This window comes from Pipistrellus hanaki (genome assembly GCF_964339955.1).
Source record: "Pipistrellus hanaki genome assembly, chromosome: 5".
Classification (NCBI taxonomy): domain Eukaryota; kingdom Metazoa; phylum Chordata; class Mammalia; order Chiroptera; family Vespertilionidae; genus Pipistrellus; species Pipistrellus hanaki.
In genome coordinates, this window is record NC_140507.1 from 4,142,551 (window position 1) to 4,163,705 (window position 21,155).

Sequence of the window (21,155 nt, forward strand, 5' to 3'; positions counted from 1 at the left end):
GCCGGCCGATCTCACTTTTGAGTAAAGGGAAGAGCAGGCTCCGGGCTCAGCCCCGAGCTAGAGAGCATGCTCCGGCTCCGAAGTTCACGGATACCGGGAATTCCTGGCAGGTGACACTGGCTTTCCAGTTCTAGGGACGGATGAGGCAACATGGCCACCGTTTTCAAACTCATCTACTCAAGTTTCTAAAAGCGGGCCCTTTATTTATTTATTTATTTATTTATTTATTATTTTTATTTTAAAATATATTTTATTGATTTTTTTTTTTTTTACAGAGAGGAAAGGAGAGGGATAGTGAGCTAGAAACATCGATGGCAGAGAAACATCGACCAGCTGCCTCCTGCACACCCCCTACCGGGGATATGCCTGCAACCAAGGTACATGCCCTTGACCGGAATCAAACCCAGGACCCTTCAGTCCGCAGACCGATGCTCTACCACTGAGCCAAACCGGTTTCGGCAAAAGCGGGCCCATGTAAATGAAACAGGAAGTTTGAGACAGTGTGGGCAGAGGTGAATATGGCAGAGTGTGAGCGTGGCAGGGGGCGTATGAGAGCGGGGAGGAGAGTGTTGACATTTGTAAACGCTGCCCAGGCCGCCGGGCCGGGGGCTCCAGGCAGCTCTGCGCAGCCCGGCATCGGGGGTCCCAGAAGGACACCCCCAGGGGCAGGCTCAGGGGGCGAGGACCACGTCTCCTTGGGAAGAGCCGCCTCGGGCCAGCGGGCCAACCAGGTGCTCACAATTCTTCGCAGAAACGGGGTTTATAACCCAGAGGTGTCTCCTCACCCTCAGCAGCCTTCCTACAGACACACGCTCCCCTGGGCGGCCTCCATGTCACAGCCCAGTCTCCCCTCGCCGCCTCCTCTCTGCCCGCTATCTGTCCCCTCCCTCTCCCGCCCCCGCCTCAGCGGGGTCCTGAGTCTGACGGGAGAGGAAAGAGACAGAAGCCCCCCAACCCCCTTCGCCCAGCTTCCTAGGGTGCCATCTGACAGAGTCACAGAAGGTTCTGGAAACGAAGACATTAACCTGGGTGCAACATGACCTGGGGACCACAGCTGCACCAGGGTGTCCCCAGCCCCTAACACCCACATCCTGCTCTGGCCTCGGACCCGGCCCGGGGCCCTGCACCGCCTCCGGCTGCGGCTCCTCCGATACATGACCTCACCACACCTTTCCTCGTCTGCCCAGGACATCCAGTGCCCAGCGGGCCGTGCCCGCCCGTGCCAGGCGCCAGGGACGGAGCTGGGGAAGGGCGAGGCCCACGGATGGAGGGATGGAGGTTCTCACGGAGGGACAGATAATACACGCCTTCACCGACAAAGCGGAGGTGTGACTGCTCTAAGCATGCCGAGAGCCGAGAGTGCTAAGAGTGATGGGGACGCTGGGGCTGCAGGCAGGGAAGGGCATGCCAACGGAGGGAACAGCCAGCGCCCAGCAATGGTTCCAGTGAGGCCGGCCTGCGGGGGGCGCAGCGTGGCTGAGTGGCCAGAGCCCTGGGAGGGAGGGAGAGAGGAGGGAGAGGGCCCGGGATGAGGTCAGCCGGATGGGAGGACGGACAGACCCGCAGGGCTCTGCTGGCTGGGGCAAGGGCTCTGCATTGTCCTCTGCGCGGAGCGTCCAGGAGGGCGGCCCCGATCACCCAGAGTGACCCCGCCGTGGCAGTGGCAGCCGGGCTCAGGCCGAGGCTGACCCAGCCCGCGTCCGCCCCAGCCAGGCCTCCCCTTCCGCGGCACCGGCCCGGCCTCAGGCAGGACTCCAAGCCCCGCGGAGCGGGCCTGGCGGGGGAAGATGTTTGTGTGCTCGCAGGAGCTTGCGCGGCAATGCCCTGAGGAGCTTCCTCCGAGGAGATCGCTCACAAGACCCGCCACAGCGCCCACCGGGGCCCTCTCCCTGCCGGACCCCGGCCTGCGCTCAGCCCGGCTGCTCTGCCTCGGTTCTGCCGCACACCCGGTGCCTAGAGCAACGCCCGGCACATAGCAGGTGCTCCGGGCATTTGCTGAATGAATGAATGAATGAATGAATGAACAAAAGAGCAAATGGACGGGCTATCGTACTTAATCCCTGACCTTTCCCCGTCACAGGGGCCACGCGGTGGGCTCAGACCCAGGCAGGCGCGCCCATGAACTTGAGCAAACCCTCCCGTCCCCAGCCGGGAAGGAAACAGAAAGGAGGGGGGCGGGCTGGAATGCAGCCTTTCCCAGCCAGCTGGGGGAAGCGATAAGGAGGTGAGCTGGGACCCCTGGGAGCTGGGGTGGGGGTGAGGGTGGGGGACAGCAAGCCCCATTCAGGGGAGCAGGAGGCTGTGGCCCTGGGGTTCGGCAGGGGGTGGGGCTGGGCCTGGGAGCAGAGTTCACGAAGGACCGGCTGGCTGGCGGGGCCAGGGCCGCGGGCCCCTCTTGGGAACCTTCACAGCCAAGCGCAGTGTTTCATCAAAACAGGAAAGATCATAGAGGAAAAATGCATATGTCAGGGAGCTGGTATTCACAGGAACGGCCCTGCCGGACCGAGGCCTGAGGATGGACTGGGGGAGGGGTGGGGACATGGAGACGTGCCGGGAGCTGACCTCCCGGGAAGGCCACCCGGCCCCCAGGCCCGAGGGGGTGGGTTCCCGGGAAGCCGGGTGAGGAGCCGGACTAAGTGCAGGAAGATGGCGTCACAGCCTCCGAAGTCACGTCCTCGGAGCTGCTTCCGCGGCCCCAGGCCCCGTGGGCTCCGGGCAGCCGGCCTGAGGTGACCCGTCCCCGGGCCTTGCAGCAGGGAGGGACGTGCTGACCTGCAGGTGCTCCCTCAGGGCAGGGAGGCCGGACTTTGGCCCCAAACGCCTGGCAGGCAGGAGGCTCCCCGGCGCCCAGTGCTGCTCTTTCTTTGGAAAACAGGGCGCCCCTCCCACCCCAGGTTATGAACTTGGATCTGCGGGGCGCACAGTAGGGCTGCTGTCCTGGACGATAATCGCGGCCACATGATCGCTGCCATCCAGACAGGGCCTCTCCGCCCCGCCCCCAAGCTCCCAGCCACAGTCCTGGTGCCGGACGCGCTTCTGTGGAAGCACAGGATTGTGGTCTCGCTGAGTGCGAGCTCTGAGCCTCTCCCGGCCCGGCTGGAGAAGGAGCCGGTATGTGCCGCACACAGGCACCCCCGCTCGGCTCCCATGCTCCCTGCTCCCCCATCCAGCCCACGCGAGCTTCTCACAAAGATCGAGCGAGGGCGGGCTGGGTGTGTGTTCTAGAAACAGCGGGAGGCGGGGGCAGAGCGGGAGCAGCCCAGGAGCCCGGGGGCGGGGTGCAGGGCACATTCCTCCACGTGGCACCTCCTGTGCCACGCCTTTCCGGGCGAGAGCCACACACGGCAAACCAGCCCGGCTGGTGTGGGGCGGACACCGGCTCCACACCCCACCTCCCCGCACGAGGGGGCCCCGCGGCGTGGCACCCGCTGGGGCACCGACAGCCACCCGTGGGCCCTCGGCAGCGGCACAAACACGCTGTTCCACACCTGTGCACACGCCTGTCCACGCCTGTGCACACGCCGTTCCACACCTGTGCACATGCCTGTCCACGCCTGTGCACACGCCGTTCCACACTGGTGCACACGCCTGTCCACACGCCGTTCCACACCTGTGCACATGCCTGTCCACACCTGTCCACATGCCTGTCCACACCTGTGCACACGCCTGTCCACACCTGTGCACACGCCGTTCCACACCTGTGCACACGCACACCTGCACACGCGTCAGTACACCGGCGCTCCCTGGGCAAACAGGTGTGGCTCCCTGGAGGCCCTCCCCCTGCGTGCCCTCTCTCCCCGAGGCTGGCACCACCAGCGTGCTCAGGTAGATGCAAAGTGGCAGCTGTCACCTGTCACCTGCCGGGCCACGGTCCCACGGGGGAGTCCGCATCAGGGGTCCAACACAGAAATACCAGTGAAAACTCAGCGGCCGTCACGGACCCCTGGAGCCGCCACTTCCCCTGGCAGTGCCACGCTGACCGCTGACCCGCACCACCTCACTGGATCCATACTGCCCCCTGGGCAGAAGGCACCTCACCACCCCGCTCACGGCGCGGACAAGGTGCCAGCGAAGCAGAGGCCTGTGGGAGCAGCGCTGCCGCTCGCACCCGGGACCCTCTGCTGGCGCTCCCGACAGCTTCCCAGTGTGCGGCACTGTCCTGGCCCAGGGCAGCTGAGGGACCGGACAGCCGGGCAGGGCAGCCTGGGGGACCCCACCTCGCTCTCACCCTGATCCCTCTGTCTCCCAAAGGCCGGGGCTCCTTCCCAAGAGAGGCCGCCTGCCCGGCCGGCGTGGCTCAGTGGTGAGCGTCAACCTATGAGCTCACCCTAACCCTAACCCTAACCCTAACCCTTTGGGTCCCAGGGGGGGCGGGCAGGAGGCAGCCAGTCAACGGTTCTCTCTCATCGTGGATGTTTCTCTCCCTCTCCCTTCCTCTCTGAAATAAAATACATATATTTTTTTAAAAAAATGTGATTAGCCAAAACCAGTTTGGCTCAGTGGATAGAGTGTTGGCCTGAAGACTCAAGGGTCCCGGGTTCGATTCCGGTCAAGGGCATGTACCTTGGTTTCAGGCACATCCCTTGTGGGGGGTGTGCAGGAGGCGGATGATCCATGATTCTCTCTCATCAATGATTCTAGCTCTCTATCCCTCTCCCTTCCTCTCTGTAGAAATCAATAAAATATATTTTTTTTAAATAAAAAATGTGTTTAGCTAATGGGGCTCCGTGGTTGAACCGAGAGTTCCTGGTTCACTCCCCAGTGCGGGGCGTGCAGGAGGCCGCTGACCGACGTCTCTCCCCTCCGTGTCTCCATCTGTCCCTCTCCCCCTCTCCCTCTCTCTCAAATCAATGAAAACGTATTTAAAAGGAAAACGTGTTTGAGCGTGAGGACCCGACGATCACATCTGTGACTGGGCAGAACTCAATGCCCATGCTGCCAGAGTCCAGTCTCCGCTTTGGACCAAGCCTGTCCGAGGCTGCGCCCAGGAGGCCAGGGCCGTGGAGGGCCGTGACCCTGGACGGGCCGAGGAGCCAGGCGCTGACGGAGGCCCCCCCTTCAGAGGGGGGAAGCCGGCTGCCGGCACACACAGCCCGGGCGGAACGCCGGCCCCCGGGGGCCAGGCCGCGGGCCCGGCCCCAGGACGGCAGCCCCGAAACGGGGAGCCGGGCGGCTGACTCGTCGCCCTCGGGGAGGGGGAGGGGGAGGGGGAGGGGGAGGGTGAGGCAGGCGGAGGTCCGGGTGGGTGACGCGCCGGTGGCCCCACTCCGAGGGACTGATCCGGGGCGGGGCGGGGAGGGGGCGGTGGGTGAACCTTCTCATACCTCCTTGACTCAGGGTGAACTCAGCGCTGACAAACCACCAGGCTTCCAGCTGACCCAGTTTCCCACTCAGCCAGCCGAAACGGGCCGGGAGAGGTCGGCTGCCACCGGGCTGGGAGGGGGGGTGGGCTCAGCTCGGGGAGCGGCGGGTCCCCTGCTCCGAGAGGAAGGGGCCAGCTTCGTCCGCCTCGAGGCCCTCCCGGCTCCACACGGGCTGATTCTCACCGGCCCGAACCCTAACCCGCCGGCGCTAGAGGAACGCCCCCCTCGCTCTCCCTCTACGAACAGGCAGCGAGCCCGTCCCGTGGCGGGTGAGAGCTGAGGGTGGCCCTACATGGGGCAGCCCTGAGCCTGACACCCACCATCAGCACCGGCGGCCGGCACCTGCGGCTTCCACGTCCCTCCTTCCGGAAGCACCGAGCGCGGAGCCCGGGGCAGGCCGGTTCCCGCCTCCGGGACAGAGGGCCCAAACCGCGCCTGTCAGTGCCCGGAGGGCTCTGAGGACCTGGCGCTCACCAGGCCGCCAGTGGGCCCTGCAGAGAGCCAGGAAGGAGTGCGGGGCTCAGGTGCGGGGCTGCGTTCCTGCCGCCCCTCCAGCTGCGGGACCCCCGGAGCCCCGGTCTGCTCATCGGCAGACAGCCGGCACCCCCACACAGGTGTCCTCCCAGCGCTTCCTGACTCAAGCTCCACAGGACACGTCCGTGCAGCTCACTGAGTGCCTGGAGATCTGTGTGCTGGGCCCAGAGTCACACCTGGTCACATGGGGTGCCCCTGCTCCACTCCCCCACCCGCCTGATCCTCCCGTTCACTGAGGACACGTCCTCGGGGATCCCCAGGCCCACCTCGGCCCCAGGACGGGCTGCGGGAGGGGGTGGGGCAGCCCCGGGCCCAGGTAAGAAGGAAATAAACCTGCTGGTTCTAGAAACGACACCTGCTCGGCTAAAGCGGAGAAAGGGGCACGCCCGGAATGCCAGGGAAGGGCAACCCATTGGAGCCGAGCCTAAGGCCTGGGCTCTGTTCCTCTGCCAGCTGTGTGACGCTGGGCCAGGCCCTCCACCTCTCTGGGCCTCTGTTTCCTCTAAATGAGAACAATCAGGCGTGAACCCCAGGCTGGGCTGGGGGTGCGACGTCAGGTGTCTTCTCCCCATCCTCTTCCTCCGATTCCGGGGCCTACGGGCCGCTCCCAGCGAGTGGAGCCGGCGGGGATGGGGGGACCTGGCCACTCCCGTAGGACAGGCTCCCGCGGTCAGGGTCCGAGGACCGCCCCGGGGACATGTCCCACTCCCCCTGCTGAAGACACACCTCCTCTCCTCACCCTCAGGAGAAGCCTAAGCCCCAATCTGGTGGAGCTGCACCTCCCGCCGATCACGAGGGGAGCCTCATCTCACCTGGGTTTCCAAACTGTTTTTTTTGGAGCTGGAAGGGGGGGGCAGGAGCCCCACACCCACAGACTCCAGATCTGATTCCGACTTGACTGGCCCCCTCCCTTCCTGCCTCTTCCTTCCTCGTTTCCCTGAAAACCTCCCCAATAAATCTTTAAATGAATGAATGAGTGAATGAACACACACACAAACTCCCGTTTCCCTGAGCCTCGGCCTCTCTGTCCCCACAGCAGGAACGGCAATACCTTCAGAGCCGAGGCCTCCTGCGTGTTCTCAGTGGGTGGGGCTCGGTGCGGGTGCACCCTGGGGTGGGTGGGTGGGACATCGGGGCAGGGACGTGCGGGAGAGGAGAACAGATCACCGGTGGCCTCCACCCAGAGTCAGAAGCACGAAACAATGCCAGGAAGACAAGCCCGACACCTGGGGAGCCCTCCCTCCGACGGCGCGCGCCACGCAGTCCCACGGATGCCGTCACCACACAGGCTCGTGGCACCCACGGGGGCCAGCAAATAGGCAGCAAGTTCCCAAGCACGCCCAGGCCCGCCCTCTGACTTCCTGTCGTCCTGGGAGCAGACCCGGGAGGCTGGCGATCCTGGGTGCCGGCAGGTGATGGGAACGGGGTCAGAGAGAGGGGAGGGGCGGCGTGAAGACACAGGATGGCGTCCAGTGTGGCCGCACCTCTGGCGAGAAGCCTGCCAGACCGGGCAGCAGCCAGGGCCGCGGGAAGAACGCCCAGGTCTGCGGTGCACCCGCCTTGGGGTGAGGGGGCAGAGCATGCCCTCCTCTGGGCCTTGCTCTCCCCTCCGGGCAAGTGACAGACACCCTCCGTCCCTCCCTCGCCGGTCACGGCACAAACGGCAGGGACGAGGGCGCCGAGGGGAGAGGGCGCCTTTCACCCCCTTCCCCGGCTGCACAGGATCTGGCTCTGTCTGTGCCCACCCTGCGTGCTGGGCGCTCCCTGAGCCAGCATTGCCCAGGGCACACGGGCGCCCACGCCGCCCGCTGGGAGGATGTGGGGGATTTCAGGGCAGGACGGGCACCCGGTGGTTAAATGACATCAGACGTCACGCGAGGAGGCCGTCCCTGCTGGGTTCTCACCGGAGAACTCCGAGGACGTCCGAGAGAGAGGCTGGGGGCAGTGTCTGTGCGGCCCGGTCCTCGCCGCTCGGCTCTCCACTGGCCGGTGTCCCTCCAGGAACAGGCCCGGCGGAGCCAGCGGGCACCAGCCAGCGGCCACTGAGCGGCCTCGCCATGACCTGTGTCTGTTTGCAGCAGGTGGCACTACTCTTTCATCTTCAAAGATGGTATGTAAAGTGATGTTTTCTAAGCAAAAATGCTAACTTCGAAAAACGGAATCATTCAAAGAAAAGGGACTAGGTAAACGGCGCGCTCTGTTTGGGAACGTGCCCCGAAAGTCTGAAGACGGTCCCGGGAGGCTGAACATGGATTCAGAGAATGGGACCCACGCATCGAGCCCACCTTTTCCCTTCCTCCTGGACCCCGTGTCCTGCCCACTCCTGGCACAGGGTGAGGCCAGGCCCCAGCTCAACGACAGACACGCTGGCGCCACATTCTAACCCTGCACCCACCCCTCTGTCTCCCTTCTCCCCTCCATTCCCCCTACCCTCTGCCAGCCCATGCCCACACCCTTGGAGCCACAAGACAAACAGAACCTGGCCCCTGGGTACAGGTGACAGACAGAGCATCCCTGCCCTGTTGGACCTGTACGTGAGCCAGACGTGAACTTCTGTTGCCTTAAACCCTGAGGTTTTCAGGGTGATGGGGATTCGCTGACGTAGGCTAATTTAGGGAGGCATATCGAGGCCCATTTCCGGCCAATCGGAAACCTCCTGTGCTTTCTGGGGCTTTATCTGTAACCAATCATTCCAAAGCGCCTGCCGGCCGCCAGGCACAGCCCTCAGGGCTCTGAGTGAGGAGCTCAGTGCGTCCTCACAACAGGCCTGGGAGCCAGGCTCTGTGTGCTGTGCGGCTGGACTTTCATTGAGGCAACCGGCACCGCAGCCGGGAAGAGTGACTGACGCTGGAAGCCAGGCCCTGGACACCCTCACAGCCCTCGCTCTGCCTCAGGGCCATGCAGCCTCCGCTGAGCTCCCCACCCGGGGATTGCCGCGCCCCGGCTGTGTGCCAGGCCCTGGCTGGGTTGTGACCTCGTGGCCTGCCTGGAGCCCAGGGAGTGAGACGGGAAGGGGGCACGGGGGTGCATGCACAGAGCCAGGAGAAGCAGCATGGTCGGAGGGCGCCAGGAAAGCGTGGTACAGCTGGGGGAGCATCGCCCCTCAGACAGAGCAGGGAGGGCTTCTCGGAGGAGGAGGTACTTGTGGCTGGCCAGAGCAGGAGAGTTTTCGCTCCAGGAGAAGGTGGGGAGATGCTGGCTCACCCAGAGCCAACAGGCACCTCCTGGATCCACGGACAGTCCCCCCGCCCTGTCCCCCTAAGGGGCTCAGAGACGCTGGGACAGGTCTCGCGAACACCCGTTAAAACGCTCACCCGCGCCGGGGGAAACGCCGCGGCCCTGCCAGCCTCCTCCCAGGAGGGGCTGCGCTGCTTTCCCAGCCCGGGGTGCAATGGGGGAAGGGGGCGGGAGGAGTCAGACCTCACCTGCTCAGCAGTGAAACGCGGAGCAGAACGCAGCGAAGTCAGTGACGCCGGGCAGGGCCTACGAGCCCGCGGTGCCTTCTCCGGAGGCGGCCAGCGCACCGGTGGGCAGAGAGCACCGAAACAGGGGCCGCCTGGCCAGGCTGCCTGAGCCGGTGCTGACGGTCAAGGCCACCAAGGAGGTCACGTGGGCGTCGGGATGCGCCGAGAAGGGCACTCCACCCACAACCCAGCCTGACTGTCAGGAAACACCGGACAGACCCAGACCCGGGCACATTCTGCAGGATCCCTGGGCAGTGCTCCCCGAGATGCCGAGGCCGGGAGGAGCCAGACTCTCCTGACCCGACCCGACCGGACCCAACCAGACCCGACCGGACCCGAGGAGCCGGGGAGACGCGGCCAACGAGCACAGTGGGGCTGCTGGGCTGGATCTGGTCTGAAACGGGTGAACTCCAAATCAAGCCGGAGTCCAGTTAATAATAATAATAATAATAATAATAATAACAACAACAACAATATGCCATAACCGGTTGGCGCAGTGGACAGAGCGTCGGCCTGCGGACTGAAGGGTCCCAGGTTCGATTCCGGTCAGGGGCATGTACCTTTGTTGCGGGCACATCCCCGGTAGGGAGTGTACGGGAGGCAGTTGATCGATGTTTCTCTCTCGTTGATGTTTCTAACTCTCTATCCCTCTCCCTTCCTCTCTGTGAAAAATCAATAAAATATATTTTAAAATATTAATAATAATAATGTACCAGCATCCGTTTCTCAGTTGGGGCAGATACGGGGGCGTATGCTGTGAATCCCGGGGGAAACAGGGTGTGGTATCGGGACTATCTTTACAACTTTTCTGCAAATCTAAGTTTTCCCAAAATTAAAACTGCACAAGCGGGGGAGAGAGGAGAGAGAGTGAGAGAGAGAGAGAGAGAGAGAGAGAGAGAGGGAGAGAGAGAGAGAGAGAGGGAGAGAGAGAGAGAGAGAGGGAAAGAGAGAGAGTGAAAGAGAGGCAAAATACTGCAACTAAAACAGAAGTTCCACGAGGCTGGGGGCAGGAGCTGCCTGTTGGCTCAATGTTACATCCCCAGCTTCTAGAACATGCCTGGCACACAGTAGGCCCGCAGTAAATATGTTCCAGGAACGGAGGACCCCGGGAGTGCTGCCAGCGCCCGGCCTGCTGACGGGGGCTCCGGAGCCGGGCAGAGATGGGCAGGACGGAGGCCCCGCCCGCCCCCCACAGGAAGAGCTGCTCCCCGCTGCCCGCCCCCCGGCGGGCACCTGGCAGGAAGCGCTGCCCACAGAGACGCACACGGCACAGGATACGGCCAGCAGACTACAAACGCAGCTCCGCGGGTGGCAGCTGGTGTCTGCGGAGGGGCCCAGGAAAACCAGGGCGATAAGGCTCCGGGGCACGAACATGGGGTGAGCGAGAAAGCCTCTGGCATCACTGGCGAGCGCCTGGACCTCGATGATGTCACCGCGGTTTGGGTGACCGTGGCCGCGTCCCGTCCCCTCCCTGTGCCCTGCGCTCTCGTCACGCTAATGGGGATAATGCCGGGGTCCTCCCTGATGCGAGGATGGACGGAGGGGACCCAGAGGACCTCAGCCTGGCACTGGGCAGGTGGGCACTGGGGGTGGGCAGGCCCCGGGAAGCCCCTGGAGGAGACGCCCGGGGGCTGATGGTGTAAGAGGGCCTGGAGCGCGGGGGTCACTCCGCGTGGGCTCTGCCCGAAGAGGCACGTCAGGGCCAGGGGCAGAGCTGGCGGTGCCACCCCAGCACCATCGGGAGGAGGGGAGCCCCAGGCTGCCGCTGCCCCCCAAGAGCCCCTCACTCCTCTGCCCCCGGCTCCAAGTCCATGGCCACAGCCCCGTCCCAAGCGTCCACAGGGCCGCCCCGACCTGTGCACCAGCCAGCCTCTGGGGCACGCCGGCCGCACACCGCCCGCCGCAGGTCACGGTCAGCCCTCGGCAGGGTCTGGCTTGGCCCAACGTGATGTTCGACAGAAACAAAACCGGAAGCGGCTGCCAATCAGTCCCTTTTCCTGAAACGCTGGGGACTCTGCAGGGCGGGCAACCGGCCACAGAGCTGGGCCGCAGCAGCCCCTCCCTGCCCCTCCCTGCCCGCCGCCGCCCCTCCCTGCCCGCCGCCGCCCCTCCCTGGGGCATCTGGGCTGCTGTCCGGAGTCACCAGGCAGGTGCCCCTCAGAGAGGGGGCCTGACTCCAGGTCTAACCTCCGGGGGTCCACACGTGAGCCTGCCATCGGGCCTGCACAGCCCAGAGGCCCTGGCCTCAGCGTGCCCACGTGCCCGAGGCTCCGCTGAGGCCCCCAGGGAGGCGCTCAGGCACATGCTGCGGGCAAGGCCAGGAGGCGGCAAGCACACCCCGTTTTCTTTTCCTTTTTTAAATATTTTTATTTTTTTGTTCATCCTCACCCGAGGATATTTTTCCATTGACCTTTTCAGAGCGTGGGAGAGAGAGGGGAAAGGCAGAGGGAAACATGGATGTGAGAGAAACACATCCATGGGTTGTCTCCTGCAGGTGCCCCATCCAGGGAGGAGCCTGCAACCGAGGGACGTGCCCTTGACTGAATCGAACCCAGGACCCTTCGGTCCACAGGCCGATGCTCTGTCCACGGAGCCAAACACAAGCCCATTTTCTAGGCACACCTGTCGGCGCCTGCGCCCTCGCAGGAGCCAGGCGAGGGGAGGAGGAGCACCCCATGTGCAGATGAGGGAAACGGAGGCGCACAGAGGCAGGGTCCCGTCCAGGTCCCATGGCAGGTAAACAAGGGACGGATCCGAACACAGACAGACTGGCTGACCAAGCACAGCGGGAGGGTCCGTTCGGCGCGGCCAGGGTCAGCCCACCACGGAGCACGCTCCCCGGAGACCTGGAGACACGTTCCCACGCGAGGAATGTACGCTCGGACCCACAGCCCCCAGGTCACATGGCCCACACAGCTCTCAGGGGACGTTTTGGTGAATTCTGTATGCCAGCGGCTGGCGGCAGGGAGGGGAGGCCTGGGGGGACCATCACAATCAGCAATGGCGAGGCACCCGCAAGGCAGGCATCAGCAGGCAGGACCGTACCTGCTGAAGGGCCGGCTCAGGAGTCCCCGCGGTCCAGCCCAGGCCTGACCTCCCCACGGCCGGCCCTGCGCCAGTCACTCCCCAGCCGTGGCTCCCTCCTTTAGCGGAATTAATAAAGGAAACAATGGACAGAGTGAGAAACTGTTCTTTAGGGAACCCGTGTATCTGAAGCGGGGCTGCCATCCAAAATCTATAGGAAGCTCCTTCAACTGAATCGCGCAAAAACAGACAGACAAAACAACAACAAAAAACCCACAAAAATGAAGAACAACAATGGAAAACTGGGCAAAGGGCCCTGACCAGTTTGGCTCAGTGGCTAGAGCGTCAGCCTGTGGAATCAAGGGTCCCGGGTTCAATTCCGATCAAGGGCATGGACCTTGGTTGTGGGCACATCCCCAGTGCGGGGTGTGCAGGAGGCAGCTGTTTCTCTCTCATCGATGTTTCAAACTCTATCCCTCTCCCTTACTCTCTGTAAATAATAATAATAATAATAATAATAATAATAATAATAATAATAAATATATTTAAAAAAGCAAAAGAAAAACTGGGCAAGGGATTTGAACAGGCATTTCTCCAGAGAAGACACACACATGACCAACATGGATGTGAAAAGACGCTCCACGTCACCAACCACCAGGGAAACGCAAACAAAACCACAGCGAGCTGGCCCCTCGCACCTGCCAGGACAGCTGCGGTCACCCTGAACAGGAAGACAGGTGCTGGCGAGGGCGGGAGGGAAGGGAGCCCCGTGCGCTGCGGGTGGGAATGCAGACCAGCCTGCAGGCCCCTCGCGAACTGAAAACAGAACTGCCCTCTGACCCCGGAGCCCCCTGGCCGGGCTTTTATCCCGAAGGACTGACATCAGGACCCTGAGGACGGAGAGGCGAGGCAGCCCGCGCTCACTGCAGCATCATCCACAACAGCGTGGGCCCGCCGAGCCGCGAGTGCCGGATAAAGAAGCTGGGACATGCACACACAGGGGGTCCCACGCGGCCTGCAGACAAAGGAAACCCTCCACATACAACATGGGTCAACCTGGCGGCGTCACGCTAGGTGACGGAGGGACCGACATTCACGACGGCACTGACAGGACACCTCCGAGACAGTCAAGCTTAGAGACAGAAATTACTCTGTGTCCCCGAAAATAAGACAGTGTCTTATATTAATTTTTTCTCCCAAAGTTGCACTAGGTCTTATTTTCAGGGGATGTCTTATCTTTCCATACGCTAGGTCTTATTTTCGGAGGATGTCTTATTTTCGGGGAAACACGGTAGAAGGGAGGGTGTCGGGCGGGGGAAGAGGGAGGTTGCGCAGACGGCTGAGAGGTTCCGGTTACACAGGACATGTCGGCGTAGAGACCTGCTCGCCAGCCCTGCCCCGGTGAGCCACACCGCTGTGCACGCGCACGCTGGCACAGAGGCTGACCTTCACGTTCTTACTATGATTTTTTTTAAAACTGAAGCAACAGTGTGACAGCAGCCCAGCTGGCACAGCTCAGTGGTTGGGCATCCACCTATGAACCAGGAGGTTGAGGTTCGATTCCCGGTCAAGCCAGGTAGGCCGGTTGTGGGCTGGGTCCTCAGGGTGGGGGAGGCAGGAGGCAGCCAATCAATGATTCTCTCTCATCATTGATGTTTCTCTCTCTCTCCCTCTCCCTTCCTCTCTGAAATCAATACAAATAACATACTTTTTAAAAATAAAATAGTGTGACTATCATGTTTCTTGGGCTGCTGAAACTGTCCTGTATCTAGCTCAGGGGAATGGTTACATGATATAATGTCTTAAATTTCACAGATGAGTCCATCCCCAAAAAAGGTCACATCTACTGTAGGGCGATTTTAAAAAATAAGTTTCCTAATAATCACATCTACCTCTCGGACCTGGCAGGGTGGCTTTTAAGCCCAATGACAAGCCTGCCAGTGCTCAGCACGTCCGGAGCAGGGGGACTGTCAGGCTAGCCCAGTGGTTGGCAAACCGCGTTTCGTGAGCCACATATGACTCTTTGGCCCCTTGAGCGTGGCTCTTCCACAAAACTCCACAAAACAGTGCGGGCGTGCACGATTGAAACTTCGTGGCCCATGCGCAGAAGCCGGTTTTCGGCTCTCAAAAGAAATGTCAATCGTCCTGCTGTTGACATTTGGCTCTGCTGACGAATGCGTTTGCCGACCACCGAGCGAAAGAATGATGTCATCGAGCCTCCTTCCCCCCGAGACGGAAGCCCCAGGTCAGCACGGGAGAGACAGCTACCCTCCTGCAGGGGGTCACACCACAGTCCCCCGCGTGTCAGGGACCTGACAGACTGAAGCGTACTGACAGCCAGGCCTCTCGTCTCCAGTGGGGTCTAAGAGAACAGTCAGTCCGTTTCCAACGGACGTTGCGCCTCTCGCCAGGTCCGAGGGGGTGAAGGACCCTGTCAGTGGACGCAGGTCCCCAGGGCCCTATGATGTGCCCGAGGGGTGACCCAGCTCCTCCGAGGCGCTATTTCCCTGCGCTTAAAACCGCGAGAGGGATGTTCGCCCGGCAGGCCCGGCGTTCGGAAAGCACCCTGCGTATGCCCTCACTGTCGGCGGTACAGCCCCGAGTCCTTCCTGACTCCCCCTGAGGTCGGGATTTTTTTTTAAATCGAATACACAGTCGTGTTGGAGGTTCCGTCCCGTCCTGCACCTCTTCTGCATGTGCAGCCATTGTAATTAAACCCACAGACCTGAATGTGGGACGTGGACAACAGACAATTAGGCTAATCACCGCTTCCCGAAAGGATCAATTAGGGCTGAGAAATGGCACCCGGCGCCTGTGAACCACCGGGTGACTGAGACGGTACGGCTGGCAAGACGGGGCTGGACCAGTGACTCCGGGTCCTTCCGCGCAGGCCTTCTCAGAGGCTGGGGCACGTCAGCACACGCCGTGGCTCTCTCGGGGGGGGGGGGGGGGGCACGCTACGGAGAAGCACGGACGGGGTGCAGGCTCGGGGGTGGGGAGGGGTCCGGCGACTGCCCTTCTCAGAAGCTCGGCCACACGGCAGCTGCTGGTCTGGGGACCACACTTCCAAGACGAGGGTCTCGGTGGCGAGATAAGACGCCTCACTGACCACTTGGCTGGTGAGAAGAGCCTCAGAATAGGAACTGGCTCCCAGCAGCCGCCGCGGAGTGCCAGCTGGGCCCAGACTCCAAGGCCCGGCTTGCTCTGTTCTCTGGGTCCAGGACCGTCTTCTCAGACTCGGCTGTGCACTGACTCCAACGACGAGCTTATGAAAACGGACGCCTGGGCCCTCCCTCGGGCCCTGACCGCGGGGTCTGAGGTGCAGCCGGAGTTTGGGGGGCTTTGACAGCCCCTCCGGGGGCTCCCGTACAGCCCGAGTCGAGGTTCAGGGATGCGGACGGCGGGGAGGCCTGACCCCCGATGCCCTCCTCTCTGCCTGCCTGCCTGCCTGGCCAATCAGTGCCCGAGGAAAACTGCTACCGCCACTCCGAAATGAAGTCTGAGAGGGTTACCAGGTGGGGACAGGCACTGCTGGCCAAAGCCCCGTCTCAGGATAGGATGGCCCCACGGCCAGGCCTCACACTGCCCGGGGAGGGGCGTCTCCATCTCACTCTGTGTCCAGGTGAGCAGGGACACACACGCTCTCCGCTCTGAGGTCCCAGTGGCCGAAGCAGGGAAGCCTGGACCGTCCGGAGTGACGTGCCCCATGCTGGCGTGGGACTGCAGTGGGGTCCTTCAAGGCCATTTCAGAATGAGGTGTCAGACCCCATGAGGTTAGCGGGGGGGGGGGGGGGAGAAAGGATGCCCGGCCAGTGTTGCTCAGTGGTTAAGCACCGACCTGTGAGCCAGGAGGTCACCGCTCGACTCGCCAACAGGGCACATGCCTCCCCGGGAGCAGCGCTCAGGAACCGCCCCATCGCCCGCCCCGGCCGAGGGGGAGGCAGCAGGTGCACCCGCCCCGCCAGCAGGAACTGGGTCCGGTCGGGGCCAACGCCCCGGATCTGGGTCACCAGCCCAGGTCCACGCCGGCGGCAGCAGGTCAGCGATGACGGAAACAACGCAACAGAGCAAAGCAAACACAAGTAATCTCTGCAGGCCCCGGAGCCTCCCTCTGCACCCGCCCCCTCCCCCACCCCAACCATTTCAACCAAATTCGAGGAGAGAAGGGAAAATCGCCCGGAGCTGAAAACCCGCCCGGTGGAGGGGGAGCTGGCTACCGACCGGCTCCATGCCTGTGGCTTCCTGGTGAGACATTTACGAGAGCCAGCGTGGCCTCGGCACGGCTCTAGGAACCGCCAATAAATAGAACAGATACAAATCTCTGCTCCAGGAAGCTCACGTTTTACTGGGAGGGAGGGAGAGAGTGAGCACAATAACCAAGTGGATTGTATGGCGTTCGGAAACAGGTGCTTTGCTAACACAAATAATGAGAACAGCGGCCACAGTGCACTGGAAGCTTCCTCGGGGCAGAAACGCTGAACATGCACCATCTCATTCCATCCTCCCCACGGCTCCCGGCCCCACTGCCCGGATGGAGCCGCGGGAGGGAAGTCGCACACGACCCCACAGATGAGACAGGGAGCAGAGGTAGAGGGGGGTGACTCCGCCTGGTCACACGGAGCAGGAAGCCGCGATGTGGGGGTGAGATCCCATCAGAGGGAGCCCCTCTCCCCTCCCCACGGCTCTTAAAAGATGTGACAGGGACCCTCACACCCTCCCTCCTCTCCCAGAACTAAGGCTTCGGGGCTAACCGTCCGAGTTCACATCCCAGCCCCGCCAGCTCGCCCTGGGCAAATGGTCTCTCCTCTCTCGGATTCAGAGTGAGATTACAAGTCCCTCTCGCAGATGACAAAGGAACAGGTGTCAAGCGCCTGGACAGCAATGCCCGCCCCATACACACCCCCACTCCCGGGTGAATGTCCCACGCCCACCTCCCCTCTCCCCTCCCGTGCGGAGAGGCAGGGCCAGGTGTCTCCAGGCCCCGCACGCGGGCCTGGGGCAGAGGGCTGAGCACGGTACACAGGGGATGAATCAACACGAAGAGGAGGAAGTGTCTGGGATGCTGGGACCTTCAGAACCGAGCCCTGGAGGTAACGGACCTTAAAACCTGCGGGTTCCTGGGCCCAGACAGCTCAGCGGTTGCGCACAGACCTGTGAGGCGGGAATGTCAAGTGTGGAGTCCACTTTCCCCGTTGGGTGGTGAGCCCACGGCCTCAAGGAATCAACTGCAGCTCTGCATTCAGCTGGGACCCCTGCCCTTGGCCCCGAACAGTGCACCTCAAGGGCCAGCCAGGTCGGGAGCCGTGTGCGGCCTGGGACCCCACCTCTCAGTCTGGCACCCTGAGGGGCAGAGCAAGACCCTCAGCCCTGGAACCGCAACTTTCCCATCTGCGGATGGGCGAGTAGGCACAGCGAGAAGGGATTCGATGATCTATCGCAGTGATTCTGCCAAGGTCAAACATCTCGGAGTCACAGGGGGACGGAGGAGAGGCAGGAAGGATCAGCCTGGGTAAGGGGGGGCTCCGTGGTGCCAGGAACCCACGTGCCAATTCCAGATCTCACAGCCCGGTTCAGTGTCAGCACGAGGGTGACCCTGGTTCCATCAGCGAGGTTTTCCTTGTTCCAACGGCCCTGTGTCCGCCAGCCTTTGTCTGAGACCCTAGTGCCAGCCTCGGGGCTGCAGGGAAGGCCAGGCGGCTGGCAGATGCTTGCAAGATGGCATCGGTGCCCAGGACAGGCTGGGTACCACGTCAGCCAGTGCGAGAGGTCCAGGGCCAACCACCTCTCCAGGCCGAGCCCCCACGGTGCCACCGGCCATGGGGTCACCGCCAGGGTCTGTCTTCCAGAGAGGGCTGTCTCTTAGCCCTGGCCTCGTTCACACCTGGAGGGAGGGATGGGGCTGTCCGGGAGGGAGGGCTCCCTCCTGGGGAGGTGGGCAACGGAACCCCTCTTTTGTGGACAGAAAATGGGCTCAACCCCCACTTGTGGGCTGGAAACCGTACAGGCTCTGAGTAAGAGCTTCTCAGGCCTCGGCCCTCACAGGCGGGACTGTGTGCTCGGCCCCAAACCGCAGGTGGTGACAGATGCTGACACTTGCCCGGGCCATCCAGCGGAGCCGCCGGGGGAGGTCTGCACCCCGAGCCTGCTCCCCGACCTCCAGAACGCGCCCAGGTGCTCGGCGGAGCCGGCAGAGCCAGGCCTCTAGCTCAGCTCGGCTCGGCACACACCAGCCCTTTGTGCTCCCGGCCTGACACCCACGGTGTGGCTGCCCCGGGCCTGGGCCTCCCCCGGGGCTCCGGGGCCCACCGGGACGTCTGGCAGAGACCCCTTCCCAGGCAGGCTTTCCGGAGGCCGAGCCCTGCACAGCGTGGACCATGCGGCGCCGGACCCACAAAGGGTCCATTGTGAGGACGGGAGGAAGCCAAGGCCACAGGCGCGGGGCCTCTGCACAGCACTGCCCCAGGCGCCGGGGCCTCTGCCCCTCGACATGGCGCCCCCGGACCCAGCGCCCGGGGCCAGGGCTGGCTGGGGGTCAGGTCTCCTGCTGGGCCCAGCAGGGACAGCCTGAGCCTGGGGTAACCTACACCCCCCAGCTGCCCGGCTGGCGGGATACGCTGCAGACCCTGAGGGTTCCTGGGGGCTCCTTCAAGGTGCCAGGACGCACCTGCCCGCCGGGGTGGGGTCCACGCAGGAGGCTCTGGGAGGGAGGGAGGAAGGGGCAGGCTGCGTGCTCCCCACGGGAGGGGGGCGGGGGGCAGATCTGCGTCCCAGATGGGGGAGGAGGATGCATATTTGTGCAGAGTGAGCACAGGCCAGGCAGCGGGCAGCCGGGGCGCGGGCTCCGGGGAGGACAGGAGGGGGCGGCCCGCGGTGGGTGGCGTTGCCCACAGAGGCGGGGGGGCTGCACGCGGGGGCCCTCCGGGGCCCGGGCGGGCTTTGTGTGCGGCGGGCGGCCCGGCCCCGGGTCCGAGGGCCTGCGGAGGCATGCACGGGGCTCCAGGAGGAGGGATCGGGGCGCGCCCTGCGCCCCAGAGGGGGCTCCCGGGGCCGGGGCCTCCCGCACTCACCTCCTGAAGTCAAAGGGCATCGTGCCGCCGCCGCGGTGGGAGCTGAGGCCAGCGGGCCCGGCGCCGCGTGGGTCCCTCCCGCTGCCGCCGCCGCCGCCGCCCCGCCCCCCGCCGCCGCCGCGGGAAGTGACGCTCCGCGCGGCCCATTGGACGCCGCGGGCCGGGAAGGGGAGGGGGGGAGGCGGGCCTTTTGGGGTGAAGGCTCTGGGAAGGGGAGGGAGCCCCCAAAGAGGCCTTCTTCCTTTGCAAACCCCCCCCCCCACGGTGCTTTCCTCCCCGCTCCCTTTCCCTGTGCGGCTCCTGGCTGCCTCTCTGAGCTTCTTTATTTTTTATATTTTTTAAAATATATATTTTATTTATTTTTTACAGAGAAGAAGGGAGAGGGACAGAGAGTCAGAAACAACCATGAGAGAGAGTCATCGATCAGCTGCCTCCTGCACACCTCCTACTGGGGATGTGCCCGCAACCAAGGTACATGCCCTTGAGCGGAATCGAACCCGGGACCTTTCAGTCTGCAGGTGGACACTCTATCCACTGAGCCAAACCAGTTTCTGCTATACTTTTTTTTTTTATTGTTTGAAACATTTACAAATAGTAGTACATATGTCTCCTTCCCCCCACCCCACCCCCCCGCATTGACCTCCCCCCGGCCGCCCCTACCCCCAGGACATGCCCTCCCTCCACCCCCCAGTCTGTATCCATTGGTTATGCTTATATGCATGCACACAAGTCCTTGGGTTGACCTCTTACAGCACCCCCCCTCCCCTGCCTTCCGCTGTAGCTGAGCTCCTGCCTTTGGGTTTGTCAGACAGACTCCCTGCGTGCGGCTCCACGGCCTGGCCCAGGTTTGGCCGCCCACAGCGTCCAGCTCTGAGCAGGGCGGCCGGGCGGCCCGGGTGTGCAAAGGGCACCTTTTACAAAGAGGCAGCTCCCCACTGTGCCTCTCTTGGGCAGGCACTTGGCTCGCTGAGCCTCACCCCTTCCTTCCCGCAGTCTGCCCGGGGGAGGTGGGCTCCCACCGGAGGGCCTTCTCCTGGGGATTCAATGAGAACGTTGGGTGGCGACGGGCTTCGTTCGGTGCGGGCACCGAGGAGGGGCTGGGGCCTGCAGCCGCTGAGCCGGCCCAGTGGCGGCTCCGCGTTCACTCCAGCTGCACTCCGGACGTGCCGGCTGCCTGGGAGGCAGACGGCGGCCTGGTCTGTACCTGGGCCCAGAAGGCCTCTCTGAGCCTCATTTCCTTCTGTGAAACCCACAGGTAGTCAGCATCTCCCCGGACTGGAGTAGGTGATGGTTGAGGTGACACAAGACCCGTGTGGAGGAAACTCATTCTGAACCCCCCCTACCCGCCCCCCCTACCTCCCCCCCCCCCCCCCCCCGTTTCTATTGTTGGCCCCACCGCCAAGGGCCAAGGACAAGGTGACAGGGAACTTGAAAATCCCAGGGGGGAGGGAGGTGGAGGCTCAGGTCTAAAAGCAGGGCCTGCGGGCGGTTTCTTTGTCTATAAATAGAGGGAAATGGTGGTACTTCTTCCCCTGGGAGGGTTCCGCATGCAGTGTCAGCAGGGGGTGAGTGCAGAGGAGCTGGTGCAGGGGATGGGTGTGGAGTGGCTGGGGTAGGGGTGGGGTGCGGAGGGGCTGGGGTAGGGTGGGGCGAAAACCAAACTCTCCCCTCTGGAGCATACACTTGGCCTACCTTCTGACCTC

The 21,155-nt window shown here is 63.2% G+C and overlaps 1 protein-coding gene across 1 annotated transcript in view; it reads right to left on the bottom strand.

The window, feature by feature from the left end:
* The window catches only part of ERGIC1 (endoplasmic reticulum-golgi intermediate compartment 1), a 74,254-nt gene extending 54,689 nt beyond the window's left edge, over nt 1–19,565 (bottom strand). The window contains exon 1 of the mRNA XM_084886208.1: nt 19,453–19,565. Coding sequence (XP_084742334.1) covers nt 19,453–19,472 — 20 coding nt within the window. The 5' untranslated portion in view covers nt 19,473–19,565. The remainder of the gene's footprint in view (nt 1–19,452) is intronic.
* Nucleotides 19,566–21,155: the final 1,590 nt, after the last annotated feature.